Source organism: Hippocampus guttulatus, chromosome 6 (genome assembly GCF_054856545.1).
Source record: "Hippocampus guttulatus isolate MCC_2025c chromosome 6, RoL_Hgut_1.0, whole genome shotgun sequence".
Classification (NCBI taxonomy): Eukaryota; Metazoa; Chordata; class Actinopteri; order Syngnathiformes; family Syngnathidae; genus Hippocampus; species Hippocampus guttulatus.
The window spans coordinates 20,355,289-20,374,176 of NC_141266.1; the positions used below are offsets into that span (position 1 = coordinate 20,355,289).

Sequence of the window (18,888 nt, forward strand, 5' to 3'; positions counted from 1 at the left end):
AATGCCAGAGCCGAGAATCAAACCATGGACCTCAAACCTGAGAGCCAGACATGCAAATTACTGCTTCACAGTGCTGTATTCATTAAATCGTTATATATCCCCTTAAATATAAGTTGATAGGCTGATTCCTGTCACACTTCCTGTTTAAAATGTATCAAAAGACATATTGTGATCTTACCTTCTCTTTTGTCGTGCTTGCTTCCACTTTCAAACGTTTGTGTAGTTCTTGCCAACAAACAAAAAATACACAGAAGTGTACATTTGTCAGTCAAAGCAGGACATTTACATGGCGTTGAGCTGACTCTTCAAAACACTTTCCAACACAACAGTCAAGGCTCGTTTTGATGCGCAAAGATCACCTTTAAAGCTCTTTTGATGCTCAAAACACTTTCAGTCAAATTGAATGAATTTATAGTGAATGTAATATTATTATTTAATGTAGCTTTATACACACATAGTCATACAGAGTAGGTTTAGAGTCAAACTAGAGGTCACATCTCGGCGCTTGCGAGACTTGATCTTTGAAGCCGAGCCGGTCATTGTATGCTGCGCTGCGGTGCTATAATGAAGTGTGAGTGGTTGTAAAGCAGCTTTGTACACACAACAATGGCGCGTGTGTAGAGATATCATCAGCATGGCGGGAGGGCAAGCACCAATATGAAGGTGCTAATCACAGATAAGGTCTTCAAAAAGCCAAACTGCATCCGTCACTGACATCACATCAACGATTGTTGATTTTAGGGCTTTGGGGGGTTGTACATTCAAGATTTAATGACATCTTTGTCATTGCTAATTATAGGGTGATTGGATGAATAAGGCAGCACACCGGTTTGCCGGTTAGCAAGTCTGTCTCACAGTTCTGAGGTTCTGGGTTTGAATCTGGGCACCAGCTTTCCTTTTTGGCTTTGATCACCTGTTTTCCCAGTGCTCATGTGGGGTTTGCTTCCCATGATTGTGTGTGCCCTGACCGGCAGTTAGTTTTATTTAGTTTTTAGAGCTGATTTTATAGTTTTTATTTTTTGATGCTTTGTTTTAGTTTTTTTTTTTTTCAAATTTAGCATTAGCTTTTTTTTTTTTTATATATGGAGTATCTATCGAGTGAAAGATGAAAAATAGGTGACTATGTCCTGTATTGTGGAACAATTCTCGAATAGCTTTTTAACCTGCGTTTCCGAGGCCTCATTTATGATAATTATTGACAAAAATGAAAACAAGTATATTTTCACTCTAGTTTTAATTAGTTTCTAAACGTTATCTGTAATTTCAGTTCGTTTTGGGTTTTTTTCAAAACATTTTCTTTTTAATTTTATTAGCAAAAATGTTTTCTCAATTTTAGTTTTTGTTATTAGTTTTCATTTACTATGAACACCTTGAACATTACAAAAGAAAACAAAATGGACGGATGGCTCAGTAATGATTTCATTTGCGTCTCCTTCTTTCGCCCATCACGATGAGACCTTTTCGTTGCATTATTTGCTGTGAGTGGTGCAGAGAGACTCGAACCAGGGGGCGTTTCTTGAAGCTGGTGTTATTACAGTACGATATGAGGCGGCGGAGGAGAGAAGGTACAACTTGTGGACCTTTCTTCACCAGCCTTGAACGTCCCCAGAGTGGAATTTGAAAATGGCACAAGACGTGAGCGAGCAGATGAGGCCACTGTTGACATCAGTAAGTTAGTAGTTGCTGTTATTTTCTTGCTAGCCTGGCGGCGGCTAGCTACTCTCATCCCGTCGAAGATGCGCCAAAGTCGGTGGCACTTGTACTCAAGTGTCCCTCACTAAAGCTTCTACGAAGTTCGTGTGTGTAGAGAGGAGAATGTTTGTAAAGAGACGCTTGATACTAGTTAACTTTAAACAACAAATGTCTACTGTACGACAAGTTTACTTTGTTTCCAGGAAGTGAACTCGCCTCGCGCGCATCCACGTAGTTCCGAAGTCCTACCAGAGAACTGCAACTTCTAAAACCTAAAAAAACGGCATCGACTCGAAATTGGCGTGTCTTGTAAGAACGCAAACGACATCTGTACTCACTCATTTGACATTCGGCTTGCATCACATCAACCTTACTTTTGGTATTACATCGTCACCAAGCGGTCATTTTCATCGTTTGGTTTTGCTGATGCATAAGTCTGTTACAGAAATTATTGAATGGACGTTGGTAGGGACTTTAACCATCAGACATCATTGAATAGCAAAGATGACAAACGTATTTATGCACTGTACTTAAGTATAAGTACAACTACTGTACTTGTGTAAAAAAAACTTGCAAGAGTAGCAGTACAGATTTAACTGATATACTTAACTAAAAATAAAAAATAAATAAATACAAACACGGAAATGTGCTATGTTGAGCTTTATTTATTCATAATGCTGTCTAATGGAAAAAGTTTGTCACCATCCTTTGCCTGTGGGATCATTAAAGGAGCCTAGAAAGAGTTCAACGTTCCTCACAAGTTCCTGACATCCTGTCGGTCTCATCACGGGTGGTCAAGGTCCAGGCTTTGAAGTGTGGCGGCTGAGGTGGTCGCTGTGATGATGCCGTGATACTATCCAACGTGACGGATGTTGCTTTTCTTCTCTTTTCAACCACTGCTGTTGTTTATGAGTTCCTCCCATTCAGCCCTCACAGAACAATTTGTGTTGTCCATCATTTACACCTGCATCTTTTTTGCATCATGCATGGACTGGTTTCACAGAAAAAGCCTCTTTCAGAAAAGAAAACAAAAGGCTTTTTTTTAAACTCCTCAACTTGATCCTCATTGTATAATCATTGAGTGTGTTTGTGTGTGTGCATGTTTGCAGCTGGAGGATGCAGTGCTGGACCGAGGAAATACAAGCTCCACACTTTACACCAATTTTGAGGCGGAGGAGCTGGAGAGTGAGTGACGGGTGTGTTGTTCTCATGAAGGACGAAGTATACCATTTTGACACGTCAGGCATGTTTGGGGGTCAGGTCACAGGGCGTTGTACGTCGGCATCCACGTGCCTTTGGGTCGAGAGAACCGACGGCGCCACCGCCACCGAGGGCACAGACATGAGCGGCGGAAGCAGCCTCGCCCGCATGAGGATGCCTCCGACTCGCCTTCTTATGGTAGGCCTAGACGATATTAGCAAATATTTTTTTCAAAAGAAACTCCCCCTTTGCTAACATGAAAATGAATGACAGCATTTATTCCCGCATTTGTTTTTGTTTTGTTGTGTTTTGTGTGAGGTTTTTTTTGGGGGGGTGGTGATTGAATTTTTATGGTGTGTGTGTATGTTTCTTGTGCAAGACACAGGTGTCAAGTTCAAGGTGCGGTGGCCAAATCTGGCCCACCACATCATTTTGTGTGGCCCGCAAAAGCAAGTTCCGTGACTCGAGCTAACACCTCAACCACATTTTCAAATCGTCATCTGTAATAAATAACGTAGTGATGTTGCAAGCAGGGTTCTTTTTTTTTTTTTTTTGGACCATAACTTCATCAATCATTGAACAAACCATGATCCTTGACTTCTGATTTCAAGACTAGTTATCCATCATTTGATGTACGTAGAGGTGTAACATTCATTAGATTTCACAATCATATTGGCCCTTAGATGGAAACCGGGCCAACAATGTGGGCCATGACAAAAAAAATGAGATTGACACGACTAATTGTCGTTTTTTTTTTTCTTTGGTGTGTGTGATGTGGATACAAAAAAAACTAGATACGCCCTCACAGAGGGTACAGTTCATCTTAGGCATGGAGGATGACGACGAAGAGCATGTCCCTCACCAACTCTTCACTGAGCTGGACGAGCTGGCTTTCAGGGATGGAGAAGTCTTGGAATGGAAAGAGACGGCAAGGCAAGAATGCAGCAACGCCGCTTTCTATTGCTGCGTGCCATCTTGAATGAGGCTTCTCCTATAGCATGGGTTTGTGTAATGAGTGCGTGCGTGTGTGTGTGTGTGTGTGTGCGCATGCGGGCGGGCAGGTGGTTGAAGTTTGAGGAGGATGTGGAGGACGGCGGCGAGCGTTGGAGTAAACCTTATGTGGCCACCCTGTCACTGCACAGTCTGTTTGAGCTGCGCTCGTGCATCATGAACGGCACCGTGGTCCTCGACATGCGCGCCAACAGCATTGAGCAGATCGCAGGTCAGCACGCCGTCGCGACACCCGCACACGGAAGTGGCAGAAGTACCCACACTCTCATTATGCTGTACGACGGTAATGCAATGAAATCACATCCAACTCACCAACTGTCAACTGCCAATCAAGTACCTCAACTACAACATGGAAAAATGGATGCTACTTTGGGTAGCATCTTTCATATGCCAACGCATAACTACGTGTTTGAATAGCAAAAATATATCCACCCTAAGCCTCCGGTGACTGGAAAAAAATCCCACCGGCAACGTGCTGCTCTAAAATGTTTTTCCTCCGTTGCCTCACATCACAACCCACTAGTTGCTGGTTAGAAAGATTGAAGAACAACGTATGATATTTTTCAGACATGGTGATTGACAGCATGCTGGCGTCCGGTCAGCTGGACCAGCATGTCGAAGACAAGGTGAGGGAAGCCATCTTGAAGCGCCACCACCATCAGAACCAGAAGAGGCTGAGCAAGCGCATCCCACTAGTGCGATCCCTCGCTGACATCGGCAAGAAGTATTCTGACCCTCATCTGCTGGGACAAAATAGTGAGTGGCTGTAATACAGTTGATTAACCTTTTTTTAAAAGACTTTTTAAAAAGTATTCCACAGCACCTGTTCTCATTCTGAAGCTGCCCAAAAATGGGAGACAGTCGTATAAAATCACAGAGGAAATGAAAAAAAAAAGACTCTCTCGCTGGCATCGTTCTCCAAATAAGAGCAAAGTCTGCTGTCTTCAAGCCATTTGTTTGTCACAGCCATTTGAAGTGTACTGTAAAATGATCCAGAATACAAAGCAGAATTAAGAATTACACTCTTATATCTAAAAACCAACATGTCATAAGGTAAGTCTGCTAGCTTAATGGTATTGTCTGATTTGAAATGCCATAAATGCCTTTAACTCATTCAGTACCAACCAATTCTGGACCAAGTCTGGAAAGACGTTTAAATACGTCTTTGGGAGTGAATGAGTTAAGTACGAAGAATCAAAATAAACAGGAAGTGGCAGCAACTTGATGACGGCCACCTAACGTGATGTGAAGCCTCTTCCTGCTCCAGCAGGTCTTCTGGCATCCCCTCAGTCGGCTCCTGGGAACCTGGATGCCAGCAAGGGTGCGGAAGGTGGCGTCACCGCAGTGAGTCGTGAAAGCAGCAGGGTGGACTTCAGCAAGGTGAAACACCTCTTTGCGTCTTCAGTGAACCCCCCCCCCCCCCGCCCCCCCAATCAGCTAGAAAGTGACACCCACCCCACACCTGAAAAGGTTTAGAATTACCTCGAGTTGGCGGGGCAGGGGCACAACTTTTATAGAAATGAAACTCCTCAACTCACTTTACTATATTTGCCCTGTCCCTATCCCTCACGAATAGTATCCACTGTATATGCAAAATAAGCAATTTTACTTATACTGTACATTTAACGTTAACAAATTTAAAAGAAACAACTTCAAATATTTTACACATTTTAATTTTTTTTTATCCGTGGCTATTCGCCTGGCCCATTTGTGCGTTTGTCCATCCATGGTCAAAATTAAGCTCCTCAACTCACTTAAACATACTTTCTCGTCACTTGGATGGCGTACAGCAGCACCAAAGCAACACTTTTCATAGCTTTGGCCTCAGTGCAAAAACAGCGAATAGGTGAGTGTTTGTGGCCAAAGAAGGGCAGACAGTTTTAAAAAATAATCTATAAACAAGTTGGAAAAAGGCAAACATGCAGGGTTTCCACTGGGTGTTCACTACAGCCTGTCCCGTACGCTTCAGGTGGACATGAACTTCATGAGGAAGATTCCTCCTGGTGCCGAAGCCTCCAACGTGTTGGTGGGGCAAGTGGACTTCCTAGAAAAGCCCATTGTTGCTTTTGTTCGTCTGGCGCCCGCCGTGCTGCTTTCCGGACTCACCCAAGTTCCCGTACCCACCAGGTGAGCTCCCTCTCCTTCTAGGTGGAAGGTCACATGACTCAAGTCGCCAATTTTAGGACTTACTTGTTTAAAAACATCTGGAAAAACTCAACTTGACTCGCATATCAGGACACAATCTTTCACATCGGAATTCATAAGAATGAAGAAATTTCATCTGTGCTGTATGTTTCACATACAGTACATTTGACAATAAAGTTTAATCCAATCCAATAGATCCATTCATCCATTTTCTGATCCGCTTTATCCTCTGAAGGGTTGTGGGGTGTGCTGGAGCCTATCCCAGGTGTCTTCGGGCAGTAGGCGGGGGACACCCTGAACTGGTTGCCAGTTAATCGCAGAATGCATAGAACTCGTAACACCATTTCACCACAGGGCTCCTGCACATTGAGGGAAGAGGCGGAGTTTTACCACATTTGTCAGACAATTGCACATTCAAGAAAGTTAATAGATGTGTTGTCACGCTATTTTCAACACTTTAAATTGGTTAATAATGGATAAAAATAACAGACGGCGTGGGGATGGGCCATTTTTATCTATTTATGAAGAAATATGAGATAACCATATTGGAAATAACTAAATAACTTTTATTTGATACGCTCAATTGTCCATTTAACTTTTATTGGTGTAATTACGCTTTTTTATGTGTCTTACAAAGATTGTACGATTCAAGACTTTCTTTGCCCAAGTGATAATTTGACTCAATTTGCTGGATTTTTGCGGAGGAATTTGGGACTTGCTTCCAGTAAATCTCGAAGGTACTACAATTGTCACTTTAACCTCCGCCAATCAGGTTCCTCTTCCTTCTACTTGGTCCATTCGGAAAAGGTCCGCAATACCATGAGATCGGACGTTCCATGGCCACACTGATGACAGACGAGGTGCGAGGTAAGAATCTCATGTGAGTTAAGTGCAGTCTTTAAAATGTTTGTGTGGCCCTGTCCAAGATCTTCCACGATGTGGCGTACAAGGCCAAGGATCGCAAAGACCTGCTGTCAGGACTAGACGAGTTCCTGGATCAAGTGACTGTGCTCCCGCCGGGCGAGTGGGACCCCAGCATCCGCATCGAACCGCCCAAGAACGTACCCTCTCAGGTTTGTGGACACACTGGCTAAATGCTAATGCTAACAATGATAACTGTTTTACAAATGTGGGTATTGTTTGATACCATGGTTAGAGTTAGTAAGAATTTCAAACAAAATTAAGATTTCAAACAAGTGTTATGGTTTCAAATGAGGGTTTCAAGCCATTTTAGAGTTTCAAAGTAGGATGTCCAAGAAGTCTTATGTTTCCAAGCTAGGGTTAGAGCTTCTAAATAGGGCTTTAAGTCAGAGTTCGGATTTTAAGCAAGGGTCAAGGTTTTAAACCAGAGTTCTGATTTCAAAGCAAGGTTTCAAAACATTGTTCGGGTTTCAAATGAAAGTTTTGGGGTACGTTAGATGGCTAATAGGTAACATGCTAAAGCTAACAACTCTAACATTGTCTCTGCAGGAGAAGCGGAAGATTCCTTCTGCCCCAAATGGCTCCATCCATATCTGTGACATCATCAAGGGGGCAGAGCATGATATTGGCCCAGAGTTGCGGAGGACGGGAAGGTTAGCGCTTTGTGATGTTAGCAACATTTTGCTAGCTTGTGTAGAAAGCCGTCTTAACATTTCTCCCATAGACTTGAGAGCCAACTCAAGGTCCAGGTACTCGTCATTTTTTGAGCATTTATTCCATCTGCATCTCAAGGTCTTGCTACACTCGAAAACAGTTCGGTTATTCCATTAACTCAATTCTTGGATGGCCGCTGAGCCGAAAAAAGGCGCTTACACTTGCATATTGTGTGGAAGGGAAACTCATGCTCACTCCAAAAGTGCCAATGTTAGCCATGCCACCGAAAAATTGAGAACATCCATCCATCCATTTTCCGAACCGCTTGATCCTCACTGGGGTCGCGGGGGGTGCTGGAGCCTATCCCAGCCGTCTTCGGGCAGTAGGCGGGGGACACCCTGAATCAGTTGCCAGCCAATCGCAGGGCACACAGAGACGAACAACCATCCACATTGAAATGGCAAAAAAAAAAAAAAAAAAAAGCTTCGCACTACATCGTACTCAGTCTTTTCATATGTTTTCAGCAATTATCTTCAAATGTAAAATATATTTAAAGTAAACTCAAATGGCTTTCTGAATGTACATATGTGTGTGTCAGGCTGTTTGGCGGTCTGTTCAAGGACATCCAGAGAAAGGCACCTTTTCTACTGAGTGACCTGACAGATGGCCTCCGCCTGCAGTGTTTGGCATCCATCCTCTTCCTCTACTGCGCTTGCATGTCACCCGTCATCACCTTCGGAGGCCTGCTGGGAGAAGCCACCCAAGGAAACATCGTAAGAACCACAGACGCAGTACATAGCGGTCCATATCAAGGGTTCCTTATGGATAAGCTAGACGTGACATCATCATTCCGAGACATTCTTTGTGTCTGTTACAGAGCGCCATTGAATCTCTGTTTGGGGCATCCCTGACGGGCGTGACCTATTCTTTGTTTGCGGGTCAGCCTCTCACCATCTTGGGCAGCACCGGGCCTGTCCTGGTTTTTGAGAAGATCCTCTTCAAGTTCTGCTGGTGAGTCTGATCCGTGTGACATTTTGGGAAGTGAGTTGGGTTGAATCGCCGCTGCCCACTTGTCGTCCTTCACGTTTGAGACGACATGATCCCGATGGCTCTTCTCTTCTTGCCAGGTGGATTATTGGCTCACTTCAGTTTTGTAATGGATGAAACGCTTTGTAATGTTTATGGAAACCTCTGCTTTGATAAGATTTTCAAATCAGGAGTCACTTCATTATGTATGCCACCTAATTACATCCAGAGCAGGAGGCCCCACAAAATTGAAAAAATTATATGCAGGATTTAAAACCCTGGTCAGATGTTTGCGGTGTTAGCATGAAGGGCAGTGTTAGTTGTTTATTTGTGGCAATAGCGCCCTTGCACTATTTCACCAAACGCCACTACTTTGTAATGAGTTTTTGGTGGGATGATAATAATCATAATAATATCCTCAAAAGCATTCCCACAACAAGAAGTTCAGGAATTTTATTGCATATTTAGCGGGTCTGCAAAGGAGGCCTGGTGTGATGCTCACTGGGTGAAGAGCAGGAATCCGCTGAAGGTGCTGTGGTGGTTGCTGTTGTCCCAGATCTGCGTGTTGTGCCACAAATGCAGCGAGAGCTTGTCGCCCTTCTCCAGCAGCAGGGTGGCGCCGTTAGACGCCGTGTCGCTGCCCTCGCCTGACGGTTGCTCGTGGGTGATAAGCTGCACGCTGGCGTCGTTCTTATACAGCACGGCGCTCATGGTGAAGTCGGTGGGTGCGTTGGCGGTGAAGCGGATGTAGTAGACGCCGCGTACGGGCGCCGTGAAATAACCTAGGGGAGGTAAGCAAACATGGGGAAACATGTTCACCGGAATCAGTGGCAGTCCATTAGTCGATGATGCTCCCCCCACCCACAAAAAAATCCCTACAGAGATGCTCCTCAACTCACGTCGATGGAATTTCTTTATACCAGTCAGCCACTACTTTTGTCTAAATGTAACTCAACACACCTCAACATAGTTCCTTGGGCCTGAGATGACAGCAGAAAAGCAGTGCTTTGACAAAATGAAGCTCCTCAATTCACTTCAATATAGTTCCTTGGCACTAAGATGCCACAAAATGGTGGCAAAGCACTACATTTGCCTGTATGACCATGTTCACAAGACAGAGCGCGAAAATGAAGCAAATAGCCTGTTGGGAAGTGAATAAAATTTCAGGGGGGAAAAACTCCCCCCCTAGAAATGCCCCATTCGTCCTGACCAAGGGCTGCTGCCAGGAATAAGATGGAGGGACGTGACTGCTGACCTGTCTCCGGATTGTACGCCTCTCCAACATTGGTGAGGACGTCCTTGAAGAGGAGTTTCTTCATTCCGGATGTGGTCTTCTGGAGGCCGTTACCCCCGAGAGAGGCCGCAAACGCCACCTTTGGCACATCTACGGCAAAGCGACAAAAAACACCACTCATTAGGGGATCTTTTTAACAAAGCCTAATGAACCGAGTATTCAACACTCACTTCTCATATTCCTCAGCTCCGTTTCGGTGGTCTCCATTCGTTCTTTGAGTTCTGCCGACACAAAATGATTACTTCCACTTCAAACAGCACTAGTATGTGTTGGAAAAAAAAGAAACTTAAAAAGTACCTGTGTTTTCCACTTGGAGCTGTGTCATCGAAGCCTGGAGGCTTTTCATCTGCGACTCAATGTCAAATTCCATCGGCGCTCCATCGGTTCTTCAGAGGCAACATGCAAAAAGCAGCTCATCTTTAGGATGTTATTTTTTTTTCACAAAAATCCCGACCGGTACACGGAGCTTAAAGATATCGAATAAATTCTCAAACGGCTTTACATACAGTGGGAAAACCAGGAATCCGCTGAAGGTGCTGTGGTGGTTGCTGTTGTCCCAGATCTGCGTGTTGTGCCACAGCACCATCTTCAGTTTGTCGCCCTTCTCCAGCAGCAGGGCGGCGCCGTTGGACGCCGTGTCGCTGCCTTCCCCGGACGGCTGCTCGTGGGTGATGAGTTGGATCTCGGCGTTGTTCTTGTACATTACGGCGCTCATGGTGAAGTCGGTGGGCGCGTTGGCGGTGAAGCGGACGTAGTAGACGCCGCGAATGGGTGCGGTGAACTCGCCTTTAGGGAGCACGGACGACGTCGTTGAGCAACATGATGACTCGTGGAAGTGGAAGTGCAAGGTTACCCGTCTCTGCGTTGTAAGCCCCGCCGACATTGGTTAGGACATCCCTGTAGATCAGATCTCTGTTTCCGGACGTCGTCTTCTGGGCGCCGTTTCCCCCCAGAGAGGCAGCAAAGGCAATCTTTGGAGTTTCTGTTCAAGTGGGGGTTAAAGTTTTGGGTTTCTATGGACGCCAGTGTGACGGTGAAGCTTAGTACCCGAGACTCACTGGCCAAGCCCCTTTGCGTGATTATATTGAGTGATTATATTTGACGCGCCATTATTTAATTTCCCTCACGGTACAAATACTCTGTTTATCTGAATTTCTCTGTACTGGGAAGGCAGCACGAATTTATTTCAGAAGTGGGCTCACCTCGGACCGTGCTCAGCTCCTTCTCAGCCCTCTCCAGACGCTGCATCATGGCTGTTTCCACAGAGACACACAAGTCACGCTCAGCATGTGCGGGCTACTCAGTAAGCAATGTGTTACTACAGCAACTTGTGAGTGTCACCGTCACCTTGTCTTTCGGACTTGAGGTCCTCCATAGCTGCCCGTATGCGGTCCAGCTCGGCCTGGCGGACCAGCGACTGAGCCGGGCTGCACTGCACCACCACCACCACCGTTAACAAAAACACAACTGCGACACGTACAAACATGATGGTGGAGCAGGGTTGAGATGGTGGCGTTGGTGACTTTTGTAGGGAGACAGCCCGGGTTCTTTGCACCTGCGATGTTTGACTCGTCAATATTGACTTTGATAAGAGACATTTGCGATCATATTTCGATGGTGTAACAACGTACTGGACAAAAACAGGGTGCCATCGGGACCTTGCATGGAAGGAAGTATTGATGCGGTCAGGGTCCAGGTCATCAGAAATTTGCCACTGGTTGTTTGAGTATGTAGAACTTTCAGGTGAAGGTTAGGGTCATCGATTGTAAACAACAAACTTACACAATGAACTTTCTGACTTGCATGCAGCACACTGTGTCAAAAGCCCCTGTCACTCAGGCCATCTGACCTGCATTTTCATTGCTTGTCTTAGAATCAAAGTGGTTACAGTCAATGGGGAATATCGTCGTTAATGCTCCCTAGTTCGCGTCCCTCCATGTCACTGCTGTGCCAGTTTTCGCTGCTTTATTTATTTTTGCTCATTTCTGATTTTGATCTTTTCTCGAGATCTCAACCATGGTTGAATTTTCCTCTATCTCGTTGGAGTATTATTATTTTATTTTTTTTATACATCATATCATCTACAGATGTGTAAATCAATTGCAAAAGCCACAACCAGAGTGACATTCAATACCTTGGGTTCTTTTTCTGTGCCCAGTGCAAGTCTGTATGTTCGCAGAGCTGTGCGGGTGGTGGATGTGTGGGTGTTGCATGGTACTTTTTTTTTTTAAATGGCGTTTTGCGCCGTTGTGGGTATGACCACAGCTGACTTGATTCTCCGCTAATCGACTCTTCATTCTCTTTATTTGCATTGCACAAGAGGTGTCCTGATAGTCCTTGACATGGTGGAAGATAAAGTTATATATGATATAAAGTTGAGATCACTTGGAGACCCTCTTCCATCCCGATTCCAATTGTACGTGCCCGTGTATGGCGCTCCATTGGACATTTAGCATCTCCTCCAAGCTGTTTGTAAATGTTTCCTTTTTTTTATTTTTGTGTGTTTGGCTGCTTTTCCCCCTTTTAGTGGGAATGCTGACATGTTCGCCTACCAGGAAGTGACTGCTATATGTTCACTGAACACCAAAACATATATGTTTTTTCAAATATTTAATGCTTTAATCCTATTTTAGGATTAGGGCCAAATTTGATCCTTTGGGATTTAAGGGTAGCATTTGAGCAGCAGAATTTATAGGGGCCAAATTAGACCCTGTGGGTTCTCCAGGGTTAAGAAAGTCCTCGCTTTGCTCATATTAAGGAGGAGAATGATGCATCCTTTACTATTAGCTCGGCGAGAATTTGGATAGTATAATCTCATTCATGAGACTAGAATATTTTTTTAAATTTGAGGGGCCTCGCCATCGCAACAGACGTCCGTCCTCCTGCCGTGCCGCCAGGTCTCCATTCTGGGGTGCCCCTCACCACATACACAATGAATGGGTTCGGCAATAGCGCCCTGCGTGCTAAGTGCAGTGTGAAAAGGGCGACAAGGTATTCTTCCAAATATCCTCCTCAGTGACTACGGACTGTGCTACCTGTCGCTGCGGACCAGCATCGGGCTGTGGACTGCCTTCATGTGCCTGCTGCTGGTGGCGACCGACGCCAGCTCCCTGGTTTGCTACATCACACGCTTCACCGAGGAGGCTTTCGCGGCCCTCATTTGCTTCATCTTCATCTACGAGGCCCTGGAGAAACTGCTGCACCTGGGGCACATCTACCCAGTCAACAATGCCAACAACCTGGACAATCTAACCATCTACACGTAAGTTAGACGCCTGAGCTCAACACAAGCAATCCTACCTAGGCCGGGGAGATTTATCGATTTTGTTATTTTTAGTTTTGCTTGATTTTAGTCATTTAAAGCACGACTAAGACTCTGCTGTTCTACGACAGCGCCTACCATGCACTGAATTATCTTAGCAACCCTAACATGAACCTTAAAATGGATATCGAGGATATCAAATAAATGGCCATAATCACCCTATCCCAACTACCCTACTTTGCAGTTGCAAGTTCTCATACTGGCTTCTTCTGCTTGGGCTGCAGGTGTGAATGTTCTCGACCCACCAACGCCTCCGCTGAGATACGTCAAATTTGGAGGCGCTGGGGCTACAACTCGTCGGCCAGCATCCCGTGGGAACAGCTTAGTGTAGAGGTGAGGTGACGCAAATCCTCTGGAGCATCTCACATGTGCACTTAATGCAGAATTGGGAAACACAAGGAGAACCCCAGCCGAGCTTTCTCGTTCTCTCGCAGCGCTGTCAGACTTTGCGCGGTGAGTTCGTGGGCTCGGCTTGCGGCCACGACGGTCCCTTCGTCCCCGACGTCCTGTTCTGGTCCATCATTCTCTTCTTCACAACCTTTTTATTGTCTACCTACCTCAAAGGCTTCAAGAATAAGAGATTCTTCCCCACCAAGGTGGGTTTCACTTCCTGTCATCTACAGGCTTCTACAGCTAAGATTTTTTAATTTAAGAGGCTTTTTGGATGAAAGGTAACATGTTTTCAACAACCAAGAAGAGTCCAGTGGCCTCCATTCAACTTTTGCAAAGTACCATGACTTGGATGACTGACAATCTACACTGGCATTATATCAATGAATAGTCAAAGGTTTTTTGACATACAGGTTCGATCGACCATCAGTGACTTTGCCGTTTTCCTGACCATTATGTTCATGGTGCTGATGGATTATCTGGTGGGAATTCCATCTCCCAAGCTCAGTGTCCCGGATCGCTTCCAGGTAATGCAGAATTCCAGACTGTGGGCGCAGGGTGGCTAACGTGACTGGCTAACATGTTAAAAAAAAAAAAAATTGATATATGAGAGAAAAGCGGGTCTTGGGATGATCATGCGACTTTGACGATTTCGCCAAACTCCTGTAAACAATGAACAATCGCGAAAATGACAATCAGTGTTAACGTCCTCCCCCCAAAAAAGTGCGATGCCAGAACTAACAAATTTTCTGATTTGTGAGGACACGGTCGTGGTGGGAAAAAAAGGGTAGGAAATTTTGTTTTCAGGAGGCATAGTTGCGCAAGTTAACCAAGCTGAGGTATTTTGAGGAGAGACATTCAAAAAACTGCAGATTCTGCTGCCGATACCCACAACGTGGAGAACACGAAATTTGCTACTCTATTAATCAGTCATTTGTGATGCGGTGTGTCTCAGCCCACCTCCGCCAATCGCGGTTGGCTCATCTCGCCACTGGGTCCCAATCCCTGGTGGACGCTGTTGGCCGCCGGCATTCCCGCTCTGCTCTGCACCATCCTTATCTTCATGGACCAGCAGATCACTGCTGTCATCGTCAACAGGAAGGAAAACAAGCTGACGGTGGGGCCCGAACGTCACCATGCCAGCGCTTAGGGCTGCAAAGGGGGCCGAACACTTCCAGTAAATTTCCATGGGAAATTAAGCTTCGGGAATTTGGAAATATAGTGAACCTGCCGTTCGTGGGGGGATTGGGACTGAGACTTGCTGCAAAATAGCGAGAATCTGCGAGTAATTGACACCCACCCAAAAAGGTTTGTAACTGGTTATATAAGATGATGGAAGAGGATCATTAAAATATGAGAGGATCATAAAGCATCAACAACATGCGTCTACTATGTAGACAATCCTGAACCCAAGTTAAATTCTTCTTGACGATGATAAATGGGATAAATGCGTTACGGGCCAACCTTCCATAAATTCCCGTTGATTCCAACGGCAGGTTTCCAACTTTGAAAATTCCCCAAATTTTACAACCCTTAGCCAGCATGTCCGCCGGTTAACCCCCGGTGGGCGCGTGCTTCCTGCAGAAAGGCTGCGGCTACCATCTGGACCTGCTGTTGGTGTCGCTGATGATAGCTGTGTGCTCCATCATGGGCCTGCCGTGGTTCGTGGCGGCGACTGTTCTCTCCATCACGCATGTCAACAGCCTGAAGCTGGAGTCGACATGCGCGGCACCGGGCGAGCAGCCCAAGTTCCTGGGCGTCCGGGAGCAGCGCGTCACCGGCTTCATGATCTTCCTCCTCATGGGCTTCTCCGTCTTTATGACGTCCATCCTCAAGGTGAGCAGTGCGCCGTCCATCTGAGCTGGAGGTTTCAGCTACCATGATCGTTTTTTTCTTGTCCTCAGTTCATCCCGATGCCCGTCCTGTATGGCGTCTTCCTCTACATGGGCGTGTCCTCACTCAAAGGCATTCAGGTGCGTGTCTTAGTCCGTCTCTCGCAGAGCTGACACCGCACCACCACTTCTGTCTTGCTCTTTCCTTGCGTAGAGTTGCCCAGGTATTTTTTTGACATGGTAAATGATTTTTCAATTTAAATTTTAGTTCTTTCATTAGTTTTTGTTAACGACAGAGTATAACAACCCATCCCTAATCCCTCCTGTTGGTCTTGTGCAGCTCTTTGACCGCATCCAACTGTTCGCCATGGCGCCCAAGCATCAGCCGGACCTTATTTACCTTCGCTACGTGCCGTTGAGGAAGGTCCATGCCTTCACCGCTGTGCAGCTCTCCTGCCTGATTGCCCTGTGGCTCATCAAAACCTCCGCTGTCGCAGTCGTTTTCCCGATGATGGTGAGATAAAAGCCGTGTCGCGGGCCAATGGAATACCGTCACCTCACACTGTGCTCCCCGCAGGTTCTGGCATTGGTGTTTATCCGGAAGCTTCTGGACTTCGGCTTCAGCAAACGAGAGCTGAGCTGGCTGGACGACCTCATACCGGAGAGCAAGAAAAAGAAAGAGGATGATAATAAGAAGGAGAAAAAAGTGAGTGCGCCCGCCCATGTGCCACTCGCAGTCCAGCAACCTTTTCTGCCCCATTTCCCAGGATGCTGAGTGGAATTTGGAGGGGGCAGTAGAAAACTATGCGTTTGACAATGACCCAACAATCAAGATCCCCATGCAAAGTGTGAAACAAAGGTGAATCAGCCTCAGAAACATCGCATGTGTGTGTGTGTGTGTGTGTGTGTGTGTGTGTGTGTGTGTGTGTGTGTGTGTGTGTGTGTGTGTGTGTGTGTGTGTGTGTGTGTGTGTGTGTGTGTGTGTGTGTGTGTGTGTGTGCGCGCGCGCGTGCGTGCGTGCGATCAGCACACCCACGCCTAACCGTGGGTGCATGTGTGGGGATGCGTGGGTAGGACAGACCCATCCGAGGTGAACATCTCATGTGAGATTGGTAAAATTGGCTTCTGGAAGTCTCTCTCCGTGACGGCGGACACCAACAAAGTTTTGAAGCCAAACAGCAGCAGGTCAGTTTGTGTACTGTGGATGTTACTGATGGTGGCGTTCATTAACGTTATGGATGATGGCATGCAATTATGAAAGTGCGTAGTTGTGATCAAGAGAAGAATAATAGCTGTGCTAGCAATACTAAGCTAGCTTTAGCCCCTGTAAACAAGTCAACATTCGCCATATCCATCTCTTTTTCTTGCTGTTAATTACGCAGCATCTCTACCTCAGTGCTGCTCTTTATGTTGCGGCTCCACGTAGTACAACACTGGATGACACTGAAGGAATTCTAAATTTGGACTATATACTGTAAAAATCCTAAACACAAATGATAGCTCCAAATTTTGCAAGTGCGGCGCATAGAGGATGAAACACAATGTGGCTTACTTTATGTCATTGATGTTTTGGATGAAGGGCGGGACGGTGGTTGACTGGTTAGCATGTCGGCAGGGTTTGATCCCAGCTCCAGCCTTTCTGTGTGGTGTTTGCATGTTCTCCCCGTGTCTGCGTGGGTTTCCACCGGGTACTCCAGTTTCCTCCTACATTGCAAAAACATGCATGGCAGGCTGTTTGAACATTCCAAATTGTCCCTGGGTGTGAATGTGAGCGCGGATGGTCGTTCGTCTCTGTGTGCCCTGCGATTGGCTGGCAACCGGTTCAGCATGTCCCCCGCCTACTGCCCGAAGACAGCTGGGATAGGCTCCAGCACCCCTCGCGACCCTCGTGTTTTGGACGATGTCATCGATGATGCCGCAGAATCCTGGAGAATGTTATTGACAATGTTGTTGTGGTTACTCTACCCTCCAGTCAGGAGCCTGTGCCCAGCGTGAGTGTGGTGTTTGAAGATTCAAGAATGTGAGCGTCGCAGGCGTCCAGACGGCGTTATAACCCACAGGCGGAGGTCGACACCACTACAGGGTGTCGCAATGCCTCCTGTGTCAAAGCTGAAGAGAACAAGGACTTGACTTCTCCTCTCCTGGACAACCAAAGTTTTTCTTGTTTTCTTTAAATTCACATTTTATGGCGAAATGTGTTTGTATCATTCCACAAAAAATACTTTTATCTTGTCTCCACTCACCATTATGGTTACATCGACATTGTGTAGCTAGATACTGTATGAATAACTACTGTATGAAGAAATCCCATTTATTACTTATTTTCATGAGGACAACACTTGGGAAAATGACAATTTACTACAAAACTTGTCATTTGTATAACCAGGTATGACTCCAGGGTTTATTATATAAATCAGCATGTCATACCTGTCAACTTTTAGGAGCGCCAACCTGTATAAACTACCAAAAAAATCCTTATAAAGAGCAAAAAATCCTTATAACATACCAAAGCATTTTATATGTCAAAATAACGGCAGAAAAAAACCCCCACGAAATTTTCAATATTTATTGTAGATCTCCATAATACAATGTCTGGTTAATGTCTAATCATCATTCTACTTAGTGGCATTACTGTGTTCAGAGTTGTATTCCTGCGTTACTTTTTTCACCAACTCCAAATCATTTGAAGTTGGTGAAAAAAACCCCCAGAAATTTTCAGAATCCGTATGATTTGTGCGATACGGCCATATACGTAAGATTCACCACAAAATCCGTATGAACTATGGCTAAACCGTATGAGTTGACAGGTATGGCATGTATTGTATTGTATTGTATTGCACATCGGTAAAGTTAATTTTGTCATGTCAAACTTTCTCAGTGGCCCAAGTTATGTATCGTGGATAAGTATTATGAATCGATCACTTGTTAAGTTTGGAGTGAAATACTGTACAACATAGTTGAATGTACATTCACGTGTATTGACATTTGTGAATGATTTGGGCTTCCTGGTTATGTGCCTGTCAAATCGTGTGAGGCCTTTTACTTTGAAAGCACAAATTGTCATTTCCTGTTTACTCTGTTTTCCTTTTTACAAGGAAAATTTTCCATACAAAACATCTTTTTGATGAATTAACATTTCATTTTTAAGAATAAAGATTATTCACCAGTCATCATCGTGATTTAATCTCTTATCGTAAATAATTCAAACGAAAGGTGTAGCAATTATTTTTGTTTTTTAAATACAACTATTCTATCATACGAACAGCTTTATATTTTAATATTTTGACTCCGAATAAGATATCATTATAATTTTATCTTATTAAGTGCTGAGGCCGGTGAGTTGTAAACCGTATTTATCTTTCACGGGGCGACTACCGAGTGACGATTCAGACTGACCCGGA

The 18,888-nt window shown here is 45.2% G+C and overlaps 2 protein-coding genes across 4 annotated transcripts; one reads left to right on the forward strand and one right to left on the reverse strand.

The window, feature by feature from the left end:
* Positions 1 to 1,493: 1,493 nt before the first annotated feature.
* On the forward strand, positions 1,494 to 18,657 carry LOC147204040 (sodium bicarbonate cotransporter 3-like). Of its 3 annotated transcripts, none has more exons than XR_015101077.1 (25): positions 1,494 to 1,668; positions 2,802 to 2,877; positions 2,953 to 3,090; positions 3,687 to 3,825; positions 3,954 to 4,114; positions 4,471 to 4,659; positions 5,171 to 5,283; positions 5,873 to 6,030; positions 6,821 to 6,908; positions 6,975 to 7,121; positions 7,519 to 7,622; positions 8,222 to 8,396; positions 8,501 to 8,634; positions 12,960 to 13,205; positions 13,490 to 13,598; positions 13,700 to 13,861; positions 14,069 to 14,182; positions 14,611 to 14,772; positions 15,240 to 15,491; positions 15,560 to 15,628; positions 15,828 to 16,001; positions 16,065 to 16,193; positions 16,255 to 16,346; positions 16,567 to 16,672; positions 17,460 to 18,657. XR_015101077.1 is itself a non-coding variant. In XM_086112625.1 (25 exons), the coding sequence occupies exons 1-25, from the start codon at positions 1,624 to 1,626 to the stop codon at positions 17,509 to 17,511; spliced, it is 3,339 nt and encodes a 1,112-aa protein (XP_085968751.1). In that variant the 5' UTR covers positions 1,496 to 1,623; the 3' UTR covers positions 17,512 to 18,657. The 3 variants fall into 3 exon arrangements, 2 of the variants coding, with proteins under 2 accessions (XP_085968751.1, XP_085968752.1); XM_086112625.1 differs by having other exon boundaries at positions 1,496 to 1,668; positions 16,562 to 16,672; XM_086112626.1 differs by having other exon boundaries at positions 1,496 to 1,668; positions 5,174 to 5,283; positions 16,562 to 16,672.
* LOC147204041 (complement C1q tumor necrosis factor-related protein 4-like) lies at positions 9,088 to 11,459 on the reverse strand. The gene is made up of 8 exons (XM_086112627.1): positions 11,291 to 11,459; positions 11,146 to 11,196; positions 10,797 to 10,925; positions 10,450 to 10,729; positions 10,241 to 10,329; positions 10,114 to 10,164; positions 9,905 to 10,033; positions 9,088 to 9,431 (listed from the first exon to the last, which is right to left on the reverse strand). The coding sequence occupies exons 1-8, from the start codon at positions 11,427 to 11,429 to the stop codon at positions 9,148 to 9,150; spliced, it is 1,152 nt and encodes a 383-aa protein (XP_085968753.1). The 5' UTR covers positions 11,430 to 11,459; the 3' UTR covers positions 9,088 to 9,147.
* Positions 18,658 to 18,888: the final 231 nt, after the last annotated feature.